Source organism: Ornithodoros turicata, chromosome 7 (assembly GCF_037126465.1).
Source record: "Ornithodoros turicata isolate Travis chromosome 7, ASM3712646v1, whole genome shotgun sequence".
Lineage (NCBI taxonomy): Eukaryota > Metazoa > Arthropoda > Arachnida > Ixodida > Argasidae > Ornithodoros > Ornithodoros turicata.
In genome coordinates, this window is record NC_088207.1 from 29,197,304 (window position 1) to 29,222,043 (window position 24,740).

Sequence of the window (24,740 nt, forward strand, 5' to 3'; positions counted from 1 at the left end):
GCGTAAAGGCGACGAAGACGAGACTTAGCAGATGACACTTAGCAGACGACATCGTGTCTTTTCCTGTCGTCTGCTACGGAATATCTTGTGGCTGTCTCGCAGGATATTCCCCACGGTTAGCAGTGTCCGTGAGCACACGACGTTGAGAGCTCGCGCTCACGTGGCAGCAGAAAGTTATGACGTTTTTCGCATCTTCCACTGGATTATTCCGGGGAATGTCGTCCGTGTGAATACACGGTGTATTGCGTAACAGGCGCCAGGGGCAGTGGTAATAATGGTATGCGGTGGTGGCATGCAGTGTCGTCATTTACCGAGTGGCTGCTCGTCGACTTTATACAGGGAGTTGTGTCGGTCGGTACCACATCCAATGAGCGTATACGTACCCAGGTACGACACACGAAAACGCATCACTAAGATTGAAATATATGTTAGTCCTCCAAAAAGCCGGACAGCGGCAGTAATGCAACACACACCTCTTGATTGCCGGTCAAGCCCCATGCGTCCTGTTCGTCTACTTGTGTGTTCCTCAGAACAGTTACTCTCAATTACGTATCGCTGTTTCCACACTATTGGTGCAGAACAAGGTTCGCAACGCAGTCACGGAAAAAGAAGAGGACTTCCAGTATCAATAGCGCGTGACTCCCTTTTACACATCCCAAAAAAGTTTGTGATACTTCTATGTCCCTTCATAATACACGAAGCCCAACAAGGTCGGTACACATGGCAGCGAAAACATGGAACGTAAAAGAACAAATGTCGGAGCACGGCAGTAGTAAATACATTCCAGTGCCAAAAGTGAGCAATGTATACAGCCGTACAAAAACTGAGACGCAACAACATTTCGTCCTCGTCATAAAGGGAGTACACTTTATGACGCGCCTCCCTTCGGAAGTAAAATTTCCGCGCGCGCGGATAGAGGCTCTATGTAACACGTACGCGAAGTATGTACCATGCCGTTACGAAAATGACACGCGAGGATAAATATGGTAAAGACACTATATGGATGCCTGCACGATATACACCGTTGCGTTTTCTTACTGTCTGGCTGCTAACCTATGTGAAGTGTAAATTAATGAGTCAACTGGATGAGGCACAGAGTCTCTGTACACCAATCATACATTGTGTGTGTGTGTGTGTGTGTGTGTGTGTGTGTGTGTGTGTGTGTGTGTGTGTGTGTGTGTGTGTGTGTGTGTGTGTGTGTGTGTTCTGTGTTAGCACCGCGAAGCAACTGTGGCAATGAACGACGTACAGATGTGGACAGTTGGCGAGAGGACAGCAGGAAGGAGCGGGGGACAGGGGGGTTAGTATGCGTCTTGGGCCGACATCAGGATTCCGATTCCTCCGGACTATTCCCTGCAGAGTCAGTTTATAGGACCAGGTCGGGCTAAACCCGATTTCTCCCCGAATTTCAATCACGTCGAAGGACGTGTCACGCGCACTATTTAATGCCGATTTGTACGCATGGCTGACGTAAAGATTATTTGTGTGTAACAATAAACTATGCGAGGCACATTCCATGTTAATACATGATGTCAATACAATTTCTCCCCGAATTGCAATCACGCATCACGTTGAATGATGTGTCACGCGCACTATTTAATGGCGATTTGTACGCATGTCTGACGTAAAGATTATTTGTGTGTAACAATAAATTATGCGAGGCACATTTCATGTTAATACCATGATGTCAATACAATTTCTCCCCGAATTGCAATCACGCATCACGTTGAATGACGTGTCACGCGCACTATTTAATGGCGATTTGTACGCATGCCTGACGTAAAGATTATTTGTGTGTAACAACAAACTATGCGAGGCACATTTCATGTTAATACATGATGTCAATACACGTGGTGCTCGTCGTTATAATATGCGAGGTATGTTTGACCAATATGTGCACTTTAGACTGCAGACGGCATGCTCGACAGAAAGAGAAAATAACCCGAAACACTCGAATATTTCAGTACAACCCGATTTCCCACCCCTCACTCCCAATATACGGGAAAGGCATTTCACCCGAAGATGCCACACCATCTACTTATATTTTGTTTAGTGAATACGCCGCATCGATATCATGGCGTTTAACGCCACTAGAAAAAGACGTGCTGCACGAGCTTCTTAAATATGATTCCGAGGCCCGAATGCCTTTAGACCACAATGCCATTTTTCGTTCCCGCGTGGCTGGGAAAAAACTTATGTTTTACGAAACTGACGTGGACAGATGGAGAGAGGACAACAGGAAGAATGGGGAAGCAGGAGGTTTAGTGTGTGTCCTGAGCTTGACTTGAGGGGGAACTGTGCCGACATTCGTCTCGAAATAAGTCTGCCGGAAAACCCAAGGAAAACGTCAGACAGCACAGCTGGTGGTAGCGTTCGAACCCACCACCTCCCAGTCTTCAGCACGACCGTGGCTCCACCAACAAGCGGGACGCCTTAACCCGCTCGAACATGCCGCTAGTCTATCGTGCATTTATTGGCAGGTGCTGCTGCATGCCGGGGAATCGCTGCGAGGAAAAAAACTGAGACAGCACAGTCGGTAGTAAGATTCGAACACAGCACCTCCCAGTGTTCAGCATCACATTGAAGCTATACCACCAACGAGCGAGTGGTTTGCAGAGCCCGAACGCTCGCAGAGCTCCTATAGCCAGCACCTTATATCAATGGTAACACCATCCAAGAATATCTCCGCAAAATGTCATAGTATATCCGTCGATGTGCCAAGGTCGTGCTGAAGACGGCAGGTGGTGGGTTCGAGTCCTACCACCTGCTGTGATGTCTGAGGTTTCCCCTGGGTTTTCCGAAGACCTATCCAGACGAATGTCGGCAAATTACCCCTGAAGTCGGCCCAGGACGCATACTAACCCACAACAACCTTCCTGCTGTCCTCTCTCCATCTGTCCACATCTGTACGCCGCTCATAGCCACAGTAGCTTGGAGAAGATAACACGAAAAATAAGAACCTTAGAAGACGAAGGTCAGCGTCGGTGCGAGGGTGTGATTGGGGAGAAGGGGTACATGCGCAGTCTGTCTCCCCCAAGTTTCCCATACAGGTTCCCAAGTGCTATCCTACACGGAGTGTTACCTCTTTAACAATGCCCAAGTATATGGCATTACTAAGCAGTGATAGTCCTGCTCTAGTATTGTATTGGACAATAATAAGTTGTTGTCTGTAACTATTAAACAAGTACAGCGCCCCTCTTACTACCAGATATATACAGAGGACATGTTGGCACCCGTTGGTCAGCCCTTCCAGAAACTGTAAAATTTAAATTCCAACTCTTTTTGGTTTGTTTGTTTCTTCGCTCGTTTGTTTGTCGCTCGTGTGTTCGTCTGCTAGGAAGATATCCTTTAACCTTTCGTTTCTGATTCGGTGCGGTACCGCACGTATACGGTGTCGTCAAAGACCATACTGTTCAGCAAAAAATAAAAAGGAAAAAAAAGAAGAAGAAGGTAATACTCGTACGAATGATGTAATCCTTTTTCTCTTCACGCCGCCTGGACGAGATCTCGTTTCTGGGACGCACTCGGTGAGCAGACGAAACGGAATTAATTAGTCGTCTGACAAAGTAATGTTCCACTGGGCGCACCGCTATGCGGCCAACTGTAATTAAAAGCGTTACGGCCTATCTTCTTTTAAAAATGTGCGGCAGGAATTCGAGAAAAAAATAAATGTAATGCGTTTATGGCGAACCAAATCCGTCCCCGATTCCGTTCCTTGGTGGAGAAACGAAAAGACGTCCACGGAGTGAGTAGTCTAGTCTTTTCGAGGGTGCTCCATTCGGGCTCATGAAACATGTTGCCAGGCATGTTGGAATGACTCTGACACTGCATGCATACAGCTGAAAGGACCATCTTACCTCGAAAGGAGAAGTCAAAAATGCTAGGCAAGAGAGTCCAGCTCCTCTTCCAGCAAAAAAAAGGAAGAACTCTGCATTATGGTGGTGGTTCAGGGATCTTCACACCACCCCTACCCCATAATCGTGTCTGCGTTTTTTGTTTTGTTGTTGTTGTTGTTGTTGTTGTTTTGTCACAGCCCCATCGCAGATATCTGTGAAAAACAATGAATAAATATATCAAATAACACGTCCTAAAATCATGCAACACCACCCCAAAAAACCCCTGCCATAAATTTCAAAACAGCCCCCAGAACAGCAGAAATGAGTGTCATCCCACTCACCTAGATGAAAGTCCTGGGAACATCCCTGGGACCAGCTCCCGTGGCACAGTGGTTAGGATGATCGCTTTCCACGCCGAGACTGGGAGGTGACACGGGTTCGAATCCTGTCACCGGCTGTGCTGTCTGAGGTTTTCCCTGGGTTTCCCGAAGACTTTCCAGACGAATATCGGCACAGTTCCCCCTGAAGTCGGCCCAGGACGCATACTAACCCCCCTGTCCCCCACTCCTTCCTGCTGTCCTCTCTCCATCTGTCGACGTCTGTACGCCGCTCATAGCCACAGTTGCTTCGCGGCGCTAACAGTGAATAAAAAAAACACATCCCTGGTAATAGATGAAACTGCTTGTCGCAGTCGGCCACGCTTAGGCGGGCAACGTCACGCCTATCGCAGTGGGGAATAGTGTTCCCTGAGCCGACTTCATAGGGAATTAACTCTGCCGACATTTGTCTTATAGCATCCGAGGAAAACCCAGGAAAAACAGCCGGCGCCCGGATTCGTACGCGGGTCAACCTCCCCCCAGTCTCTGCGTTATAGGTCAGCGCACTTGTGCCCCAGAAGAGAGCCAATGGTCCCGCTTTGTGATCCCGAGCTCTGTATACCTTGATGATTGGGTAGACTCGAGTTCAATAGAATTTCGCAACTTATAAGCGAAAGTTCCGACCCGAACCAAAGATAAACAAGCGCTGTTATATGTTGACTGGTAGAAATCCAGCGAATCGGTCAGGAAGTATGAAGGGAAGAATAGTCTCTGTTCGAAATATCGGCACCTCTCGTCCTGAGGCACTTTCGTTCATACTGTTATATGTTCTCTTGTTGTGCCCAGAGTCACCGTGTTGCGACTAAATTCAAAGCCAATTATTTATAATTGAATTTGATTGCCAGCGCTTTCGCACCGTCAAATCGAAACTGAATGTGGACATGTTCGTTGTTCTTGTTCATCAAAAAAATAAAAATAAATAAAAAGCTACGGCGCCCTGTTGGATGAAATCTTGCATTTGTCATCTATACACGCAAATCGCAGTCGACAACAATTTTTATCGGAAAAAAATTAGTCGACACTTCGAGACTGTTGCTTTAAACGTGTTTCATCGCTTTCAGAAGTAAATAGCACAGACCACTTTTTTGTGCACACTTTGACCATGCCGTTCTAAATGAAAAAGAGAGAAAAAAAAGTGGCGAAACTACGGTTCAAAACTTTTCTAATCAGCATGTAAGATCTGTATTCTGCGGAAGCTAAATATGTTTCTCGGCACTTATGTTGCGCACACTCTTTACGCAGTTGAAATATGACTCAACTCTGGAACAGGACATTGATGATAGACACTTGACACATTCGCTAGTGCAAATTAGAAAGATAATCATCTTTAGCGATCGGTACACCCACGTAACGTTACCCTACCATTTCTGGACCCTCAAAACTTCTCAAAACTTCCCAAAAATTCCGGCTCACTACTTCCCCATGACCTTTTTTTTTTTCTTCTTTTTTCGTCTCCCTCTTTCCCCTCGATTCGGCAGCGGAAAAGCCGGCAAGCGAAAGAAGTAAGAACACTTTACCCAAGCAGAGGTACCGGGGGCGCAGAAGAAACCGCAAGCCCGGGGCTCGCCTCATTGGCCGGCGGATACCCGACGTCAGCTCACCAGACCGCCAATCGGCGGCGCTCCCGTTCGCGGGGCTCGTGGCCGGGGCGGTGTCCGCAGGCGGCCGCCCGCCGCGGGTCGCCCAAACCGCGTAAAGTGCACGCGCCCGCTCTCACCACCTGCACTCGGTCTCGCGCGCTCCGCGCATCAACTCTTTGCCCTCCCTCTTGAGTTTTTTGCTTTTGTGCGTGTGTCATGCACCTCCCGGCATGCGACGTGCTCGGACTGGACGCTGTGTCCAGCACGGTAAGCCACACTGGTGACGTGATGAGCAGCGAGAACATGATGCTGCCCGGTGAGCGAGCGCTCGCCCAGGTCCTGGCCGAGCATCCCGGGGAACTCATGCGGACTGGCAGCCCCAACGTGCTTTGCTCGGTGTTGCCAACGCACTGGCGCTCCAACAAGACGTTGCCTATGTCGTTCCGTGTGCTGGCTCTCGGTGGTGACGTCTGTGACGGAACCCTGGTCACTTTGCGTGCGGGCAACGACGAGAACTACTGCGGTGAACTGCGAAACGCCTCGGCTGTCATCAAGAATCAAGTGGCCAAGTTTAACGACCTGCGCTTCGTTGGCAGGAGTGGAAGAGGTGAGTGTCTGCCATCTGTGTTTGTTCGAGGATGTCTGTGTTGGTTCGTTGCATGACGTGCTGATACTGTCACTCAAATTGCGCTCGCGAAAAACTTGGTTGAAGTTGTGTGCATGACCTATTCCCTCTGTTCCATTCCGGCAATCGACAGTTTGTCTTCGTAAACTTTGTGAAAAGCGACTTGCGCTTTGACTGCAACTTAAGTTATAGCAAGGCACGAAAAAGTCAAGCATAAATTTGCGGGATATCCTTTGGTCTTGGGGATAAAACTATACTCGTATGTGGAATCTATTTCGCTGTCACTGCTATGGAATTACTGTACTATACGCCACGTGTTACATACTGTCATTAAGTTTCATTTCATTGTATTTTATTTACCTCGAAGATATTCGTCAAGGAACACATTACATGAGGCGGAACATCTACATTGAATACAGTCTACGTTCATGTTGTCGTCAGTCTCGAGTGGCCCAGTATCCACCGCCCTAGCCTCAGTCGCACTTTTTATAACACTAGGGGATTACTGTAATTGAAAATACGCAACATACGGCTTGCATGCAGGGATATTTCCAGGATTTTCGTCTCGGGGGCAGGGGGGTGACACCCATATTTGCAGCTTTTCAGGCATTTTTTCTTCTTTCTGCAGGCAATTGGGGGGGGGGGAGTGTTGCAAGATTTTGGGGGTTCTTAGGGGGTGTAGGGGCGGGGTGCTGCAAAACATTTCTGCACCGCCGTGGCCCACTTCATCGCCCACAGTCCTCACGTAGTCCTCCTCCAGGCACACACCAGAGATACTGAGTGCCCATGCGCCACACTATGGGACGACCCTGGTTAAAGCCTCGCTCTGTACATTAACATTTTTAATGCCGAAAAGAATAACGTTCCGGGAACTAAGACCAACTCCAGCAAGCTTCAGAGTTCTCACGCTTTCACGAGAATCCGTTCACCATTCAAAACAGAAAACAGGGAGCAGAAAAAACGTCTTTCCAGTGTGCTGCTCACATGTGTGGCATGTGGCACAATAGACGAGGAATTTGCGTTCGAAGTGCCTTGGTCATGCTGTACAGTGGCGTTGACTGGTAAAGGCGGCAGCGGTATACTAGCGCGTTTTAGTGTAAATTGCAAGGTGTTCACGACGACGGTTCTAACAACAACAACACGGAAACATCAATTGCCTCATTCCTTTGGAGTGGCTGACACCCACGTTGCTACGCTTCGATTTGACAGCTTCCGTTATCGTATCGTTTCCGTAGAGTACTTTCGGCCTACTAAATCTCACTAAAGTCTCGTGCGGGTAATCTTGTTCTTGTTCACTACGGCTTGTCGGTGAGGTTAGCCAGTTCTAGGGAGCTGCTTTGGGTGCGCGTTTTTGTATGATTTTCTGCAACGATTAGCGTACAGAGCGCGGGGGAGGAGGGATCTGTAGAGTTAAAATACGCGACACAGAGATGCCCCACGTTCTCAACAGGCCAGAACATGTAATGACGTCATTCTGCATGGTGCTATAAGTCATGAGCACGTCATGCGGTGAATTAAGTCGTGAGGCAAACTTCGCATAGCGAACACAACATCACCACCGCTACCACGTTTTCAGGTTGCGTGGATTTGCACGTACTTACAGGTAATATGAAAAGGGAACGAATGCCGCGCATTTTCATGTCTCAGAAACATGTCAATACACACATATCCCCTCATGACCGCTTCGCTAGGTGACATTGCATTTGAATGAGACTCAGTCCCCGAAGCACAGTATCCAACATGTCTTATCCCTTACCTCGAAATGAAATTCAGCACCTGCACCAACGCGTCTTCCTTTGCTGATATTCCATATCAAAGTAATGTGATTCCTATATGCACTGCAGATTCTAGATACGCCAGGAAGTACGGACCAAAGAATGACGTGATTGGTTATTTATTTTACCCTAGATAGAACGATTTGTGGATTAAAAAAGTGCCACGCTCGCGCGGTGACTCGGAATCAACTCTCGGACGAGAGTTCACCTGACGAGCTTACTTGATCCACCGTCAAACCCAGCCCACCAGAACTTTGCCCTAAAAGCACTACTAATCATTCTGGACAACGTGGGACTTCGGTCCTTAGTGTGACGCTCATTATTATATCTTCAACAAATTACTCTGCACAAACACCCCAATCAGCATCATCAATATTACAGTACCAGTCTTTACATATTACAATATATGAGGCTTTACGATATTACATCTGGCTTCGGCTGTTGTTGGGCACTCATTAATAAACCGGCAAATAAATAAATAAATTTTATTGTTGTTGGCTTAAAAACAACAACAACAAAATCCTTAGTTTCCTTTTCCGCTGCTAACGGCATACAATTTCAAACTGTAGAAATGAATCGCTACTTTGGAAGTCAAATGTTATAAATCCAAGAAATTCTTGTAGGACCATTACCGCGTCCGTGCATTTCTAAGCAGAAACGGCTGCAAAAGTCTTCGCCATCCTAACAACGCAAGCGATCAGCCTCCTGTGGCATATGGTCCTGTGGAATGGTTTACCAGCTTTTAAAAGCTTCCCGCTACTCAGAAATCGCTTACTGGAGATCCTTCCGTGAAGTGGTCAGTGTCCACTGTCAAATGACCACCAGTGGGGAACCGCGGTTCCTAATGTGCCCGCTCATCAATTCACCCCTAACTGTCTGGTCAACACATTTTGACCACTCGCGTCTAAATGAATGACCATCTTCCAGCACTGGTCACCCTGCTGTTTCCCTGCTATAGCAACGTGCGGACATTGACGTTGAAAATATGTTCGGCGTGTTTTTCAGGAACATAGATTATGCCTCTCTCAATCAATGTTCGCGGTATTTGGATGCACCTGGCACAACCGTTGCGAGTTGACATACAGTAAACACATATCAGGACTGAATGAAATGCGTTTCTTATGTTACATATACCGTATATTCCTGAGACCGTATACCGTATATTCCGTACGGAGAATATCCTCACGGAAGATTCTAGTGGAAGGAAAAGCGAAAACACTGCTCAGAGATCGGAAGTTCCGTCCCATCCCATATGTCCAGCATTCACACGGCGCCATTCATAGCAGACGACACCGTCAGCGTTCTTTCCTCTCGTCTGCTATCTTGTGGCTGTGTCGCAGGATATTCATATTCCTCACGGTTAGCAGTGTGCGTGAAGACACGACGTTGAGTGCTCGCGCTTACGTGACAGAAAAAAGCTATGACATTTTTTGCATTTTCCGCTGTATTCTGGGGGATGTCCTTTGTATGAATACACGGATATTTCCCCGGTTAAACGCTGCATAGAAGTTGTCAACGTCATCATTCATATGTTAGCATCAGGAACGAAACATGTTGCCTACGACGCCTCGTTTTATGCCCTACACTCTAAAAACAGAGCTTCACCGCATGGCATGCTGTGCGCCTACCATTGCCACGAATGATAGGGTTATCGCCTCTGATTCGAGGAGAGAGGTACGCCTTTTTGTGGCAATTTGGATATATGGTAATTGCCACAAAAAGGCGTACGCCTCCCTCTCTCCTCGAATCAAAAGCGATAACCCTATCATTCGTGGCAATGGTTGGTGCACAGCATGCTATGCGGTGAAGTTCTGTTTTTAGAGTGTATACTGTGCGATTTTATACACACGGCATGTTTTACGCTGCATAAGGTACTATATGTGTATTACGTTTACGCATAAAACATAAAAAAGACACAAAGATTTGGTAACTTACTACAACCACACGATGGTTCAACATTGTTATATTAAATCGGCAGCTCAGAATCCAAACGATAATAATAAGCAAATGATAATACAAACGAAGCGGTACAGTCGCGAAGATATCCAACAATAACGACCATGATATGCATACCGTACAGAGAATACATTTGTGCGTTGTTATGTGAACTGAGGGTCACGGTATTCACGTGCCAATCACACGGCAACTTTGACCATAAGTGTCATTTCTCGGGTCCGTATACCCTGCCCACCGTGTGTGTGTGTGTTTTGTCGTTCTCTGATTTATTTTATTTCCAGTTAGGAGATCCAGATTAGTCGGCCCTCTTTTCGAGCGCTTCACTCTCCATTTTAATTTTCGTAATTTTCATTGTTTAATTTCGTTTTCATATTTCTTTTTTTTTTTTTCACCAAACCAAACCGGACAATATGGCAATCGCTATGCCTCCATGATAACCGTTTTCCACGAGCCATGCTAACTAACGCCATTGTTGAAACGTACACAGTGTAATATCACAAAACCCACCACGTGAATCTCTCCTCCATCAATCAAGAGTATCCATACAAAAAAAAAAAAACTTAATGCAGAGCAGCGAAGCAACTTCGATATTTGTGTGTTACTGATTTCCTATATCATCTGAAAACCATGATTGCCCCGATACAGAATCCACCAAAAAAAGTAGAAAAGAAAAAAAAGAAAACGCCTCCAAAGCAAGCAAGATGCTGACCAACCGAAGGCCGGCGGTGGCCGGGGTCATCGCTGCCGATTCACTGACCACCAAAACCATTAAGAGAAACGGCTAACAACCAACGACCTCTCTAAATACACCGATTTCCCCGTAACAAATGGCTCGCCCGCCGACCCACCTTAGTCGAAGATCCAGATCAAGGTTCTACGACGCTATAAATAGTCGATTTATCGGTTCCACCTCTCCTCACCTCCCTTGTTACACAAGGAAGGTTAGGATTTTTCTCAAGAGCGGGATGATGATTGCCAGTGTGCGTGCCAGTTGGACCGCCACATGATGGACGACGGACGATTCGGATAGATTTCAGCCCGTTGATGTGTTTGAGTGATGGTGTTGCGCGCGTGCGATGATCAAAGTTGCGTCTATATACAGTAGAAATACTGGTTATTAAAAGTTCTAATGAGCACGACTAGGTAGTAATCGGGGGCCTTAAGGTGTTGCGATTTTGTGACTTTATTTAGGCTCAGTGAATGCCGAGGTTAATTGGATAATTAGTTAACTAATAGTTACGAGCAATGAGCGTATCGTGTAGTTTCCCTTTCTTTTATTAATAACGCGTCCTGGAGTAGCCAGTCCCGAGTGGCTCGAGACTACCATCTCCATTTTTTTCTTTTAAAATCAAATCAATGAGCGTATCGGGTTGCGTGATTCTGGTAAAACCTTATGGTGATGGCGATGTGATAAAGAAAAAAAAAAGGGGGATGTGAGTTTCGACGAAGTCGAACTGGCTACCTTATGGCGCGTGTTTACTCTATTATGTTCTTATCATAATGATACCGTTTTCGATGTTCATTTGAACAGCGGGCGGAACGTGTGTGAACGGGCGGAACCTTCTTGTGGCCATGAATGCAAAGTGTCGCAAAGAGGCACCCCCCCCCCACACACACACACACTTTAATAAGTCAGAGAATGATGTCATCGTGGCGATTCGTTAGAACTTAGGAATGTGTTGTGTGGTGAAACTGCTGTTTTTGGACTGCAGTCGTCATGTTATCAGATAAATACGTGAGAGTGTATAAGGACAGCCGTGATGGTACCGGTGGCCCAGTGCGTAACAAGGGCATGGGCCAGGGCTCCGACCCGTGGTGTCGAAGCCCCTTGAAATTCCGTGTCACCACAGCGAAGCAACTGGGGCTGTTACTAACATCCCCAGTTGCGTTGCGCGGCGTTACAAAGACGTGGACGGATGAAGAGAAGACAGCATATAGGAGCGTGAGGGAGGGAGTTAGTTTGCGTCCTGGGCAGGCTTCCGCGGGAACTGGCCCACATAGGGGGAAAAGCTACTCGGAGGAGCAATTCTCACAAATGTTTGAGTTTAATTGAATAATGTTAGTTGAAGAAAAGGGTTCATCCTCCTATGTTTAATTGCCCCATCTATGTTAAACCGCTGATACAGCGTAAGATTAATTAACACCCTGGGAATGAAAGCTGACATGGGGATGGGGGTAGGTTCGAATGCACATAGCTTACTATTATCAGTATTATTTGAACTGGATAAATTATACAAATTCAGGAACTGTTGTTCCTTCCAGATGACCTATACCACATGCTAAAACTGGTGCGGGGGGGGGGGGGCGCCTTTTCATTTCGTACCACCGTCGTAATGTCGACTTTGTCACTGCTCTACACTGTCCGAGCATAGCACCCTCTTTGACATTCAAAGGCAACGACAGACCTTGCCATAGATAGCGCATAGGCGCGATTTGTGTTTTCTTTTTACCGTGCAGGAGTTAGTCTTAAAACAATAAAATATCTTTAAAAACAAACAATTTACATCAAACGTCATTGACGGAAGCTTTCCTCGTCTAACGTCCCATGGATGTATTCAGTCACACGCCAGAAATTTACCGTAATGCCTCACATGGAAAAGTTTAAAGGCGCATCCTTAAGAATACAAGACTCCTAACGAAAGATGTAAAGAATGACGCGCAGTACAAGTTTCTCGCGGCATACAAAACTTTCTACCCCGCATATACACCTATCTCCACTATACATTGAGCCCTCGCTGACGCACTTCCAATTATAACACTTTCAACACAAACGTTCACAGCACGTTCTACAGTTGGTCCAATTAACTCGACGCAACAAAGTTCTAGATTCCCAGCCCTCATCCTGTCGCGAAATCCGTGAGGCGCAGCACTGTAAACTTTTTCTCCCTTTGGTCCCCAATGTCCCTGCCCGTTGTATGCACTGAGAGACGCGCGCGTGGTGAAGGATCAAAACCCTTCTAATACGAGACTTGCGCTGCTGCAGAAACGCTCGCTGAGAGCGACAAACAGATTGTGTCCTTTCCCTGTCCGGCAGTGTCCAAGTACATAAGCTCTAGAAATCCCCTCGGAGGTCTCTTGAACGAAGGCGGGGGTGTCTTCTCGTTAAAACAGGTTGAGTTAAGCTTCAACAAATACGAGCGCGAAATACGACAGGGATGGCACTGTAAATTACACGCACTTTTGCGAAGCATCCTGTTCTATTTCCTTCCGGTTGCACTGGGGGCTGATGATTAGAGTTTCCCGAGCTTTATCGAAATAGTTGAGTTTTTCTTTCTTTTTAGGTGGGGTTAGGGAGTATTAGTCGGTACGACAAAATTCATTTTTACCTAATATCCCAAGCAATACGACATTTTGGCCCAATGTTGGTGGGATATGGGCAGTACTCCCGATGTTGATATGCCGCAATGCCGATATCCAGCTAATATTGGGCCAATATATTGTGCTACTTGAGAAGTTTAAGCAAGTGTACGGACAATGAAGGTTAAGCATTTGACTGCAGCTAAAAAGATAGTTCGAGGTGGAAAACATTACAAGGCAGCATAATATGACAAGACTGGAAAATCTACGCTGCAAAACACTGATAACCAGTAATGAGTTGCAAGAAGGATCAAACATGGTTGGTTATGGATCGCTATTATTGCCCCGGTGCCGTCTTCCTGTTTGCGAACTACGGCTCTTTACGGATTGGACGCTACAGTTTTGAGCTTTCACTTATTGAGGTCGTATGCAACTTATATTGAATGCTGTGTCGACGTCAGCGAAGATGTAAGGTCATTTTGAATAATTCAACGTTCTTGTTCCCAAACGAGAATAACAACATTTGGTTGCTGTCCAATTTTTCGTCAGTCTGCAAGTATCGTGGTTCGAGCTCTACATCTCAACCGGAAGGCCAGTCACCACATAAATTACTTTCTCTGCCCAATGAGGCATAATGTAGGGAACGCAACGGCCTGATAATATCACCTTCCTCCCCCTCCCCTCCCATTATTCCCCACTGCAACCCCAAGAAAGCAGCGAGGAATTGCCTTTGAAAGATCAGAAACCGAGGCTAGGTTTATCACAAAGAATCTTTCCCCACGCGGTGAGTGCGGGTAATAGCAGACAGGAGCAATAGAACTTCAATAGTGGGGTCAATGACAAAAGGTGTGCTGTGGCTTTTGAGTTTTCCTAAACTGGGCACTGGGTCTCCAAGGCGCTCGCGCTATGAGGTGCAGAACATCAATAGATCACAGTAAATAGAAATATCGATGGGGGACTTACGCGACTGGCTGTCGCGAGTTGACCGGTCCGGCCCCGGACAATGTTCGGCGGAAGCGTTCGCCTTCAAAACAGTGCAACCGAAAGACCGCCGTCTCGGGCATGTGACACAAAATATTGTGATTGGGTAGCGTGCTGTTTATCTGGTGTAAGATTTACGAGTGCATTGAAAAACAAGCTACAAGATAAACCGAGACGATTCTGTGTTTGCTAGTCGCAAGCTTGTGGCTAGGATACACAGAGGACACGTCAGTTGTTCTGTGAACGACTCGTACGACATTCATTTCACATCATCCTCATATCAACCATCTGTCTTTCATGTAATGGGTAGATTCAACACCTCCTATAGATATTAGAAGGCCTGCGCACTACGTCGCACAGGGAGACCTGCTGTTACAACTGCTGATGCTGCTACGACGTCAATGAAGAAGCGAACAAGAGAAAAGCTCGAATCAGCTCGCAAAGCGCACGCACGTCTCCGTGCGTGACGTGTGCGTGACGTAGGGCGCAGGCCTTCTGCCATCTAGGAGGTGTTGTAGATTACACTCCAGCGATGAAACACTCCATGTCATGGACATCACCTATTGGTTGGTGTTGCTGGCTCTCGCTGAATAGCCCGGCTGTTGGTCATGTAAGTCTTGAGAAAAGAACAACTTCGAAACATGACACGCAGACAGTGTGATAAAATGAGTTTGCGCAACAAAAACATTGCTCTTAAAGTCCGTAAGAGCTCCGCAATTTTTTATTTTTATTTTTTAGCGACGTTGCCAGCAGCTCTTAGCCTCGCATTAGCGGAACATAAATAATAACCTTCAAAAGAAAATAAATAAAGGCAAACGCCGGAGCACAAAATAAAATAAAGAGAAGCTTCCACGCGCCAGGCCAGTGGAGTCGGAATTGCAGCAAACGGTGGGGGTCTTAATTTGAGACAAAGTCGGTGGCTTCCGCAGCTAAGAAAAAAAAAAAAGTAACGCTTAATACTTGCGCGATTCCTCCATACTCTTTTTAATGCAGAATCTATGTACACTTTCGTGGGTCGCCTTTTAAAGTACATGGAATCCGAGAGGAAGAGAAAAGGCACCTGGAACATCGGGAAAATAAAGCAGAAAAAAGCTTGTGCTGTTGCTTTTTCTTCTCCTTTTTAACAAGCTTCTCCGCGATATGTTCCTTTTATGTTTTGGTCGCTTTATTTTTTTGCCCCTTTTCTGGAGGGACGTTTTATTACGTCGGCATTATTACGGGCGAAGTGATTCAGTTAGTGCCGCCAGGAGAGTGTGTCATTATGACAGGAACGCAAAGTTCTGGGGAACTCCAAGAAGTGACGGTACTGGCAGGGAACGGCAGGCAGTATGGCGGTGCTCGTACGTACGTGGTCCGGAAAAACAAGAAGAGCATTAGGGGACATTATTTTCTTTCGAAGTACATTTTCAGGAGCGCAAACTGATGCACGTGATTAGGTTGGGCTGGGTTTCGGTACGGTGGCAACAGAACAGACTGCTGTCATGTCATCTGCATTCACCACGTCACATGATTTTGCGCGACCAATGAACAACTGCACGAGATTAGTTTATAAAGACCAGGCGGTGCCGAAATCACAAGTCCTTTCGTCCTTGTCCTCATTACTCACCTATCTCCTCATCATTTCTAATTGCGGTAATCAAATGCTTGCATACCGGCTTCCAGTGCTACTAAACACACTCTTACACAGAAATATCAACCCCGAGACCACGCACCCTCGCGCACTCAAACAACCTTTCATTTAGTGGATAGCGGTTGTACTATTTCCCAATTATTTTTGCTACAATGCACGCTATTGATTGATTGATTTTAAAAGAAAAAAATTGAGATGGTAGAATGCACGCTATTCTAACTATATATTGCGTATGTTTTCCTTTTTTTCTAACAACTATGTAATTCATGCCAGTATTTGTGTTTAAGTTTAGTTTATGTAGTACTAGCATTCGTTAGTTTTATTTAATGCATTAGTTTACTTAGCACATGTGCTCAATATGTGTTATTCGGACGTGCATTGTTAATTCTAGAGATTTAGTTTGTTTTTATGTTATGCTGATTGCATGCTGTACGGGGGCCGGACCATCGTCAAGCTGTACTTTACAGCTTTTTGTCCGGGCCTCCACACCTGATTGGTGAAATAAAATGAATTGAATTGAATTTCATGTCACATACTAACCAGTGTGCCCCGACATAGCGAACCACAAATGAAGTGACAAATCTCCACACTCATTCTCATTACGTGTGTTTTGTTCTTGTTGGTGATGTTTTTTAAGTAGAATTTGCAAATGTATCAATTAGTGAAGGTATTTTAAAAGTACAGGTACATGCCTCACACTGCCAAACGCGGCGTGATCCCCTCACGTACTGAAAAGAAGAAAAGCAAAATCAAATAAGGAAAATCTGGTTCACAATTTTTTTTTCGCCCTTTTGCAGGCAAAAGCTTCACCATCACCATCACGGTGAGCACGAACCCACCCCAGGTTGCAACCTACAGCAAGGCGATCAAGGTGACCGTCGACGGACCCCGGGAACCACGCAGTAAGACCCGTACGTACTCTATGTCCCCAGCCCCATTCCCTTCTTCAGTGGGGTGTGCATACACGACAGCGCGTTAACCGCCAATGTAGGCTCGTATTCAGTACTTTCCAAAGATGAACAACCTGCTCGTATAAGATGGCACACTGTCGATCTCGAGAATATAATGCCCGACGATATAGGCGCGAAACCACGAAAACACTCTAACTTGCTTATCGAGGTCGAAGAAACACGAGGAGCAAGAGGCCGCTTATCTCGATCTCCGACTGGCGGCGTTACGGTAAATGGGAGCTTCCCGAGCAGAGGGAAGAAGGCATACAGAATTAATAAGCCCTGTATGTGCTCCTTATTAATTCTTAATAGTAAGTGCTATGTCCGCCCATCAAAGCGCCCAGGATCTAGAATTGCAAAGCTTTTAATGAGGCGACAAGTCGCGCTGAAACATGACGATACTGCACGGACGTGATAGGAATTCGATATAGCGACAGAAGAACATGGTTAAGCAAACTAAAAGATAACTGGCAAACGTCGTTGAACGTCGTTGAATAGAGTACGTTTCGCCAGTAACCAATGTTTCTGGAAGCGTACCGTTGCTCTGCAACGGCACGGAAGCGTCGTTCCTCACGTTCATCCTGTTCACAGGGCAACAGCAGCAGTTCCGCGCCTTCGCTAGCGCTTTTGGCCAGCGTCCACCACCATTCCTAGACCCCTTACGAGAATGGGACCACCACTTCCGGCGGAAATCTGCAGAACAGTGGGCTCTCGACATCCCTAGAAGACTTCCAGGAGCCGGAGCACACCAGGGTGGGTTGCACTTCCTCTCAAAGCTGCATTAAAGAGCCTCAACGGCTCTATAATGACTTCCGAGTTCGTAAACACACATCAGATCTCTCCATCCACGTAGCCCACGCACGCCCATGGACTCAAGGAACTTAACTCCTGCACGTGTTCATTAAGAGTCCTTCCCAGAACTGCGCTTTACACAATCTGGCCGTCCTCTTTAGAATCGCAGCCTAGAAACCGTGCAACAAGCGGTATATGTGCGAAGCCCTAGTGGGGAAGCCGGGAAACTCTCCCACCCACCCCTCGACGGACGGGGACACGACGTGTCCAGAAAACGAAAACTAACAACCGAACACAAAGCCGATTGGGGGAAGACACGAAGGCAAACCCTCCCGAGTCGCCGAAGCCGTGGTACGGTTCTTTTGTGTTCCGCTGGGACTCCTCATGGTCTGACCGTACCGAAAAGAAGAACGCAACATTCATTTTGAGCCAAGGTCGTCGAAACGCTTGGGGACGTGTCTGACTTTTTCCAAGTAAGGCGCGAAAATACGGGAAAGAAGTGCCACAGAACCAGAGTGAGCTCTCACTTTAGCTGATTTGTGTTTTGCTGTGAGTGTTCGTTCTTCCTATGGCTCTCACGTATGCAGTGGCCAAGTGGCTGCCTGCACATAACGCGATGTTGCGACAACAGACCCCGAAGGTATTTCAAATACCGAACCCCGTTTGCGATGGCATAGCTTCAGAACGCTGCTCTGGTGGAAGCTTCTCAAAAGGCTGAAAAATCGAAACACCGAACACTCAGAAGGCCGAAAATTTGGAACCACAACAACAAATAAGTTCATGATAATGAATGGGGAAATTCGCCGCGTAAGGTGCGGCCCACTACCCCAAGGCACAATGGGGCAGGATGAGATGTGTCCTGACGATGAGGTGATGAAAATTTGGAAGATCGAACTATCGAAAGGCCGAATTAGATATCAGGAGCCACCAAGAAATGGAAAGTATATTCGAAACGTTACAACTTCTACATAAAGTAGTTCCACAAAGTTGAGTTCAGGACAGGTATTGGAAATTCATGTACTAAATAAAAATATATTTTAGAAAGCAGATATAACGGAACCTGCGTTATTGGTTATGCGTTTATTGAAAACTTTGGCAAGCAGCAATCGTCACAACTACCGTCTCAAATTATAGAATACCTTATAAGCAACCCGTCTGTATCAGTCGGCAGCATGTCATAACATAACGAACCAACCCTAGCCTATATCCCTTGCGCGGACCACGTCCTTCCGCCTGAATCAGTCTGACGCATGTGATAGCGAGCGAACTAACCCCGTGTTCGGGATGTTTGTCTCCCACCCCCCAACTACTGGGTTCCCCCCCTCTTTTTTTGTATTTGAACCAACTGCGGCTAGGTGACCTGGGGTAGCCAGTCTGACTTTGTCGTGACTTAAATCCCCCCTTTTTTCTTCTTCTTTTTCTGTCACGTCTGTTACATGCGAAGTATCAATCTGCCTTCGTAAGCGCACAGCTTCAAGATCAAATGTACTGCGTGCTCTTATAGTAAAGATTTGGATTCGATTGGGAAATAATTTTGGAAAGCAAAATAGCAAACACTATTATTCTGTCTTTGAATTACTAGCTCACCTAGAGAACTAAGCCAAGTCGATTCGTGGATACGAAATAACGAATTGAAGAAAAAAGAGCTGCAATATACAAAAAGCTCTGGCGCGCGAGGAAAGTCCCATATCACAGAACAAAGAGAGAGAAAGGGAGAAAGCAAAAAAAAGGCCCGTGGATGTGGCGCAAGTGCAAAGGGGTGCTTCGAAATCTCATTTCAATGCTAATTAACCCCACCGAGTTGACCGATGAAGAAGAAGAAGAAGAAGGGCACTCAGTATAAGAAGTGTGCTAAGTGGGCACTGTGAACCAAAAGCATGAATATGAATGAGCGGACACCTTAGTTGCAGAAGGCCGATAAAAGCAAAGAACGGGACGCTACAAATCAAAATTGTGTCACAAAGGGGGTCCGGTGACTAGGAAACTGTGCAAACTCTTCGCTATGCCATCAGGGAAGTCGACGTAATTGTTTGCCCTCCTTCTCTGTTCGCTTTACTTTTTTTTTACTATTACAATGTTAATGACTGTTTTCATTGCAATGTGCAGGAGCACAATGACATCCGGAGAGAAGCTCACTTGAGTCGCTGAAAGTCTTTGTAGATGACGCAATCCATCATAACGTTGCAGGCAGTGTTTCGGTACTAAAACTGAAATCAGTTGCATTGAAAGTAATTGAAGGTACGGCGCCAATAGCCCGAGTAAATAGATGAGTAAAACGACGATAAAACCAGAGACACGGAACAGAAAAAGACAACACGACGTGTCGTGTTGTCTTTTTCTGTTCCGTGTCTCTGGTTTTATCGTCGTTTTACAATGTACCAGCTCGCCTGCACCCTTGCTCTTCTACCATAGATGAGTAAATTGGGCGACAATTACAACTTCTAGTCCCCTGGATTGCAATTGCTCCCGATGTCTCGTGACACTGCAATTTCCCCAGCACTGCAAACAGCCTTTAAACTTTAAAGTTAAAGGATTAAATACTTTACTTCCGAAATGCGTCTACTCCCCCCCCCCCAAAAAAAAAAAAAGACTACAATTACATCTTTCTTTATAACGCTGTATACATGCATCAGGTTTTCTTTCCTTCTAACGAAAATGTGCGATCCATACGAATCGCCTTCCCAATGACGATAGCTTTGCCTCGTTATGGAGACCCAAGCGAGCTATCGCCTTTCCTCAAAACGTTTTTGCGGCGTTGACAACCACCTGACCATATGTTCTGTTGCGGTGCGCCAGATAACCACCGGTTCATGTTTTATTCAAAGTATCCTACATTGTACAGACCGCGTAGGCGCACGCGGGCGACACGCACATCTTGTTAATTCAGCCGCGTCGCGTCAAGAGGTCCACCACGCAGCCAATGCAAATCAACATACCTTATAGGTAGGGGTGTGCGAGTCCGAATATTTGAAGTCGAACCGAATATCGAATCGAATGGGTGAAAAGAATGCCGAATACCGAATCGAATATCGAGTATTTGTGTAACCTTTACAGTACGTGCCTTTTGCACTAAAAGTTTGCAATTTGTAGCCCATGGCTCTAGCGTAATTAACTTGGGACAACGTTATCCTACAGCACCGGCAAATTCATAAAGCAGGCTTCACCTCATGTGAGGAAGCATCAGGTGAAGCCCACTTTCGGGGTGTTGTTGCTCATATTTGGGGAATACTAGTGGAATATTTGGAAAACAGAATATTAGATATTCGATTCGCGAATCGAATATTTCGACTGATTGATATTCGATTCGAATTGGAGAACTCGAATATTTGCACACCGCTACTTATAGGCATACTTCAGTAGTGTAACGAGAAGTAATGTCAGCGAAGCTGCTCTTATGTAACAACGAAGAATCACACGAACAAAGGACCCCTTTCGGTGAAATGCGTTTATTTACGCATAATTCTACGTTATCTTGCGCGCGTAACCGAAGCTTTGTACGTAGTGCGCTGCTGTTTGGGACGTTACCCTACTTGAACCAGTGGTGATGGGGTTGTGATAAAGAAGAAAAAAAGGGGGAGGGTGAATCGCGACGTAGTCGAACTTGCTGCCACAGGACGCTTCCACACAGAAAATACAAACAGATGAACGGGTTAAAGTGATGGATTTGGTTATATTAGGGTGATGTAGCTCAACATGTAGCTCAAAAGTTTCAACCGAGTCAGTGTAAAAAACGTCGGAATCGCTGTGGGCACACAAAGCGCACACTCAGCAAGTCATAGAATATGTCATATAAGCCCAGTTGCACGTAGAAGACCTTCAAGTGCCCTCAGCGCCTTGACGGACGATTGAGGACCTAACAGTTTCGCGATGCCGAAGGCTCGGGAGCCCCCCCCCCCCCCCCCCTGCCCCCGCACACAGACACACACGAGACAGGCTCGCCTCTAAAACCCTTCGAACTTCAACTACTATGAATTCGCTACACCATAACTTTCTCGCATCCAGCAAAATGTTAGTAACGTTGACCTAGAAGTTGCATGTCCCATGAAGGCTGAAAGGTTTTCTACAAAGTCTTTTTTTTTCTTTTTGCAGATCTAACGCAAGCCCTGCAGCTGAGCGCTGACGCCCATTGGGGAGCATACCCACACTACAACCCCTACCTCACTGCGGGCACTGGAGGCTTCGGAACATCATCAGTAACTTATGCCCTGGATAGCACTTTTGCCGCTAACGTCACTTCGCTGGCGGACTCCACGGGCATGGGATTACACAGCTGTGAGTATTTCGTCAATATACCACTTTCATATGTTCCATGCTGTCGCTGTGTGCAAAAATGGCGGTGCGCAAAGTTAAGTCAGCTAGGCCTTACCAGGTCCCGACCGACGCACGTCTTCCTCACCTTTTACCCCGCCCACTTTTATCTATGTTTTCACGCCATTGCTTCCCACAGACCAGAGTAATATACCGCCGGTTTTTTATTCTTTTGTATCGTTTGTGATTTGAGAAGTTACCACTGTAATCATCAAATAGTTCTTTCTTACTTCTGCTTCTTTCGCCCAAGCTCAACTTGAACGAAAGCCTGCGTCATTGATAGACGTATACAGGGTGTGTGCAGAAAAACATGACCCGCATTTTTACATGTAACTCGTTGTCTACTTAGCCGAGGAACTTCCGGTGGCGCACGACGGCGTATTTATGCGTGCGAAAGCTACAAAAAAATCCTGGAAGCCATACTCAGTGTAAAAAAATAAACAGAGCGCGAAAACATGGGCTTCCATGCATTAGAATAGGGCGGTCATGACAGTGCATTGTAGTGCATTTCCGTCATGAGAGTTATGTGCAGGCACCGCTAGGGGTACTGCCGATGAGCATCCATGTGGGACATCGTTTCGATTTATGCACCGATAGCTCCCCTAGCGGGACTTGAACACAACTCTCCTACGTGTACCATGTTGCCCTTTCACATACACCCTGTTGTCCACCATGTTGCCCTATTCTGATGCATGGAAGCCAACGTTTTCGTTGTTCCGTTTATTTTTTAAGCTGGGTATGGCTTCCACAATTTTTCTACAGATTTCGCACGCATAAATGCGCCATCGTGCGCCACCGGAAGTTCGTTAGTTAGGTAGGCAACAAGCTATGTGCCTAAATGCGTGTCATGTTTTTCTGCACACACCCTGTATAATCCAAGATTAGTGTGTCTACGATCGACGGAATTTTCGTCTACGTTACCGTAGAGAATATTACGTGCACCGGGTACATAGAAACGGATTCTTCTAGTACAGGAACCACACACTGTCCATATACGCCGAAGAACCAGTAGTGTTTAATGCCCCCGCAGTTCACTAAAATTGTTCTAATCACTTGTTTTCATCCTGCAGCACTGCCTGACTCCAATTCACCAACGAACAACAGCATGTCCTGCTCCCTCGGTCTGGACCCTCCCGCTACCGTCCCTGGCATTGCAACGACAGCTTCCAGTCCACGCTCACTGGCTCTCGACCCCACCGGCACTCAAAGTGTTTCACCCACGCTGTCAGGTCTGACAAGTCACGACGTAAACCTGCTTCCTACCACGAAGACCACATCATCTTCCGTGCTCCACCATCAATCTGCCGGAAGTTCCTCCAGTTCTTCACCGACGTCCAGTATCGACTTCCCTCTCCCCCCAACTACTGGCTTCGGATCGAGCGCGCCGTACTTCTCTAGTGCAAACTACGGTCTCCTATCATCGCACACCTACTACACTAACAGTGGCTCAGCGAGTACTGTCCCCACCACCGGCATGTACTTGAGCCCGCCTGTGGTGCCACCGTCGCTACTCTACCCTCAACTTTACTCGTCCATGTCGCACCCTTCACTGCAGCTCCTGGGCAACGAGTTGAGGTCCGTTATGGACGCGGCCAACTTCGGAACTCAAGCTTCTCAGCAAGTCGGGTCGAGCAGTGATGTGCCAGGGCTAGTGCCGGACGTGCAGGCACCAGAGGACTCGAACCAGGCTTCGCATCTTGGCGGAAATGTCTCATCAGTTTTAGATTCCTTAAGACTGCCAGGAACGAATGTGAGCACGCATGGAGATCATGGGGTCTGGCGCCCATATTGAAAAACTGTCGTGATTTAATGTAAATGTGTTTGTTATTTATTGACATGAATCAAGTTGAGAGCACGAAGAGAAGCAGGCAGATCCAGTGTTGAACTCTAAAATATCATTGATGACTGTCTGTACTTGCGTGATCATCCTAGCAGATGTCTGACTTGTTTATTGTACATAAAATAAGAGTTTGATAGCACGGCACCGACGACTGTGTTCGACGTATAGAACTATTCAAACCAATGCCCGTTGGACAACACAATGAAAACCATTGAACAGTCGTGTAGCGCCACCCAGCGTGGAACGTGTCAACCGCTCACGGAACATTAGATCCTATGCTCCGTGAGAGATTGACTCATTTCGCGCTAGGTGGCGCTTCGCGCATGTGCCATGGCTTCAATGAGCATTAAGACTGGCAGCGTGACAGCGTAACCACGAAGAAAGACTCAACAAACATGACAAATTGAAGTAAGAGCCTCAAGTCGGCAGCCGCCGACATTGCGAACAGAGACTACTGGGCACCGTCCTCGTTGTTGTCAGTGCATCTAAAGAGCTGGGGGTGGAGGGGGATCACAGGTTAAAGAAGTTGTGATGAGTTTGACTTTCTGGAACTCCTGACTTGAACAACCGATCCATTTTGAACGAGTGATACCAACAAGCTTTCTCGGGAAGCCAAACACATGGTGCTCTCTGCATGCCAGCGTCGCGATGACGAGTATTCTAGGGTGTACCTTTTGCCTGATCCGGCACACTGTACAGAGACAAGCCTACACCGTGCAAGCTCTATGTCATGTATATAATTTTTTTGTTCATTACATTGAGTATATGTACATACAACGCAATGCATTGTGAG

General features: G+C 46.6%; 1 protein-coding gene across 2 annotated transcripts; it reads left to right on the forward strand.

The window, feature by feature from the left end:
- The first annotated feature begins 5,993 nt into the window (after nt 1-5,993).
- On the forward strand, nt 5,994-23,983 carry LOC135399761 (runt-related transcription factor 1-like). 2 transcript variants are annotated; one of them, XM_064631493.1, is made up of 5 exons: nt 5,994-6,400; nt 16,855-16,968; nt 17,599-17,760; nt 21,889-22,071; nt 23,178-23,983. In XM_064631493.1, the coding sequence occupies exons 1-5, from the start codon at nt 6,010-6,012 to the stop codon at nt 23,897-23,899; spliced, it is 1,572 nt and encodes a 523-aa protein (XP_064487563.1). In that variant the 5' UTR covers nt 5,994-6,009; the 3' UTR covers nt 23,900-23,983. The 2 variants fall into 2 exon arrangements, with proteins under 2 accessions (XP_064487563.1, XP_064487564.1); XM_064631494.1 differs by having other exon boundaries at nt 16,855-16,959; nt 23,178-23,981.
- The last annotated feature ends 757 nt before the right edge of the window (nt 23,984-24,740 follow it).

Coding starts and splice junctions, on each gene's coding strand:
- LOC135399761 (XM_064631493.1), top strand. CDS start 6,010: ATGCACCTCCCGGCATGCGACGTGCTCGGACTGGACGCTGTGTCCAGC. Junction 16,969..17,598: donor GGAACCACGCAGTAAGACCC/GTACGTACTCTA, acceptor TCCTGTTCACAG/GGCAACAGCAGCAGTTCCGC. Junction 17,761..21,888: donor AGGAGCCGGAGCACACCAGG/GTGGGTTGCACT, acceptor TTCTTTTTGCAG/ATCTAACGCAAGCCCTGCAG.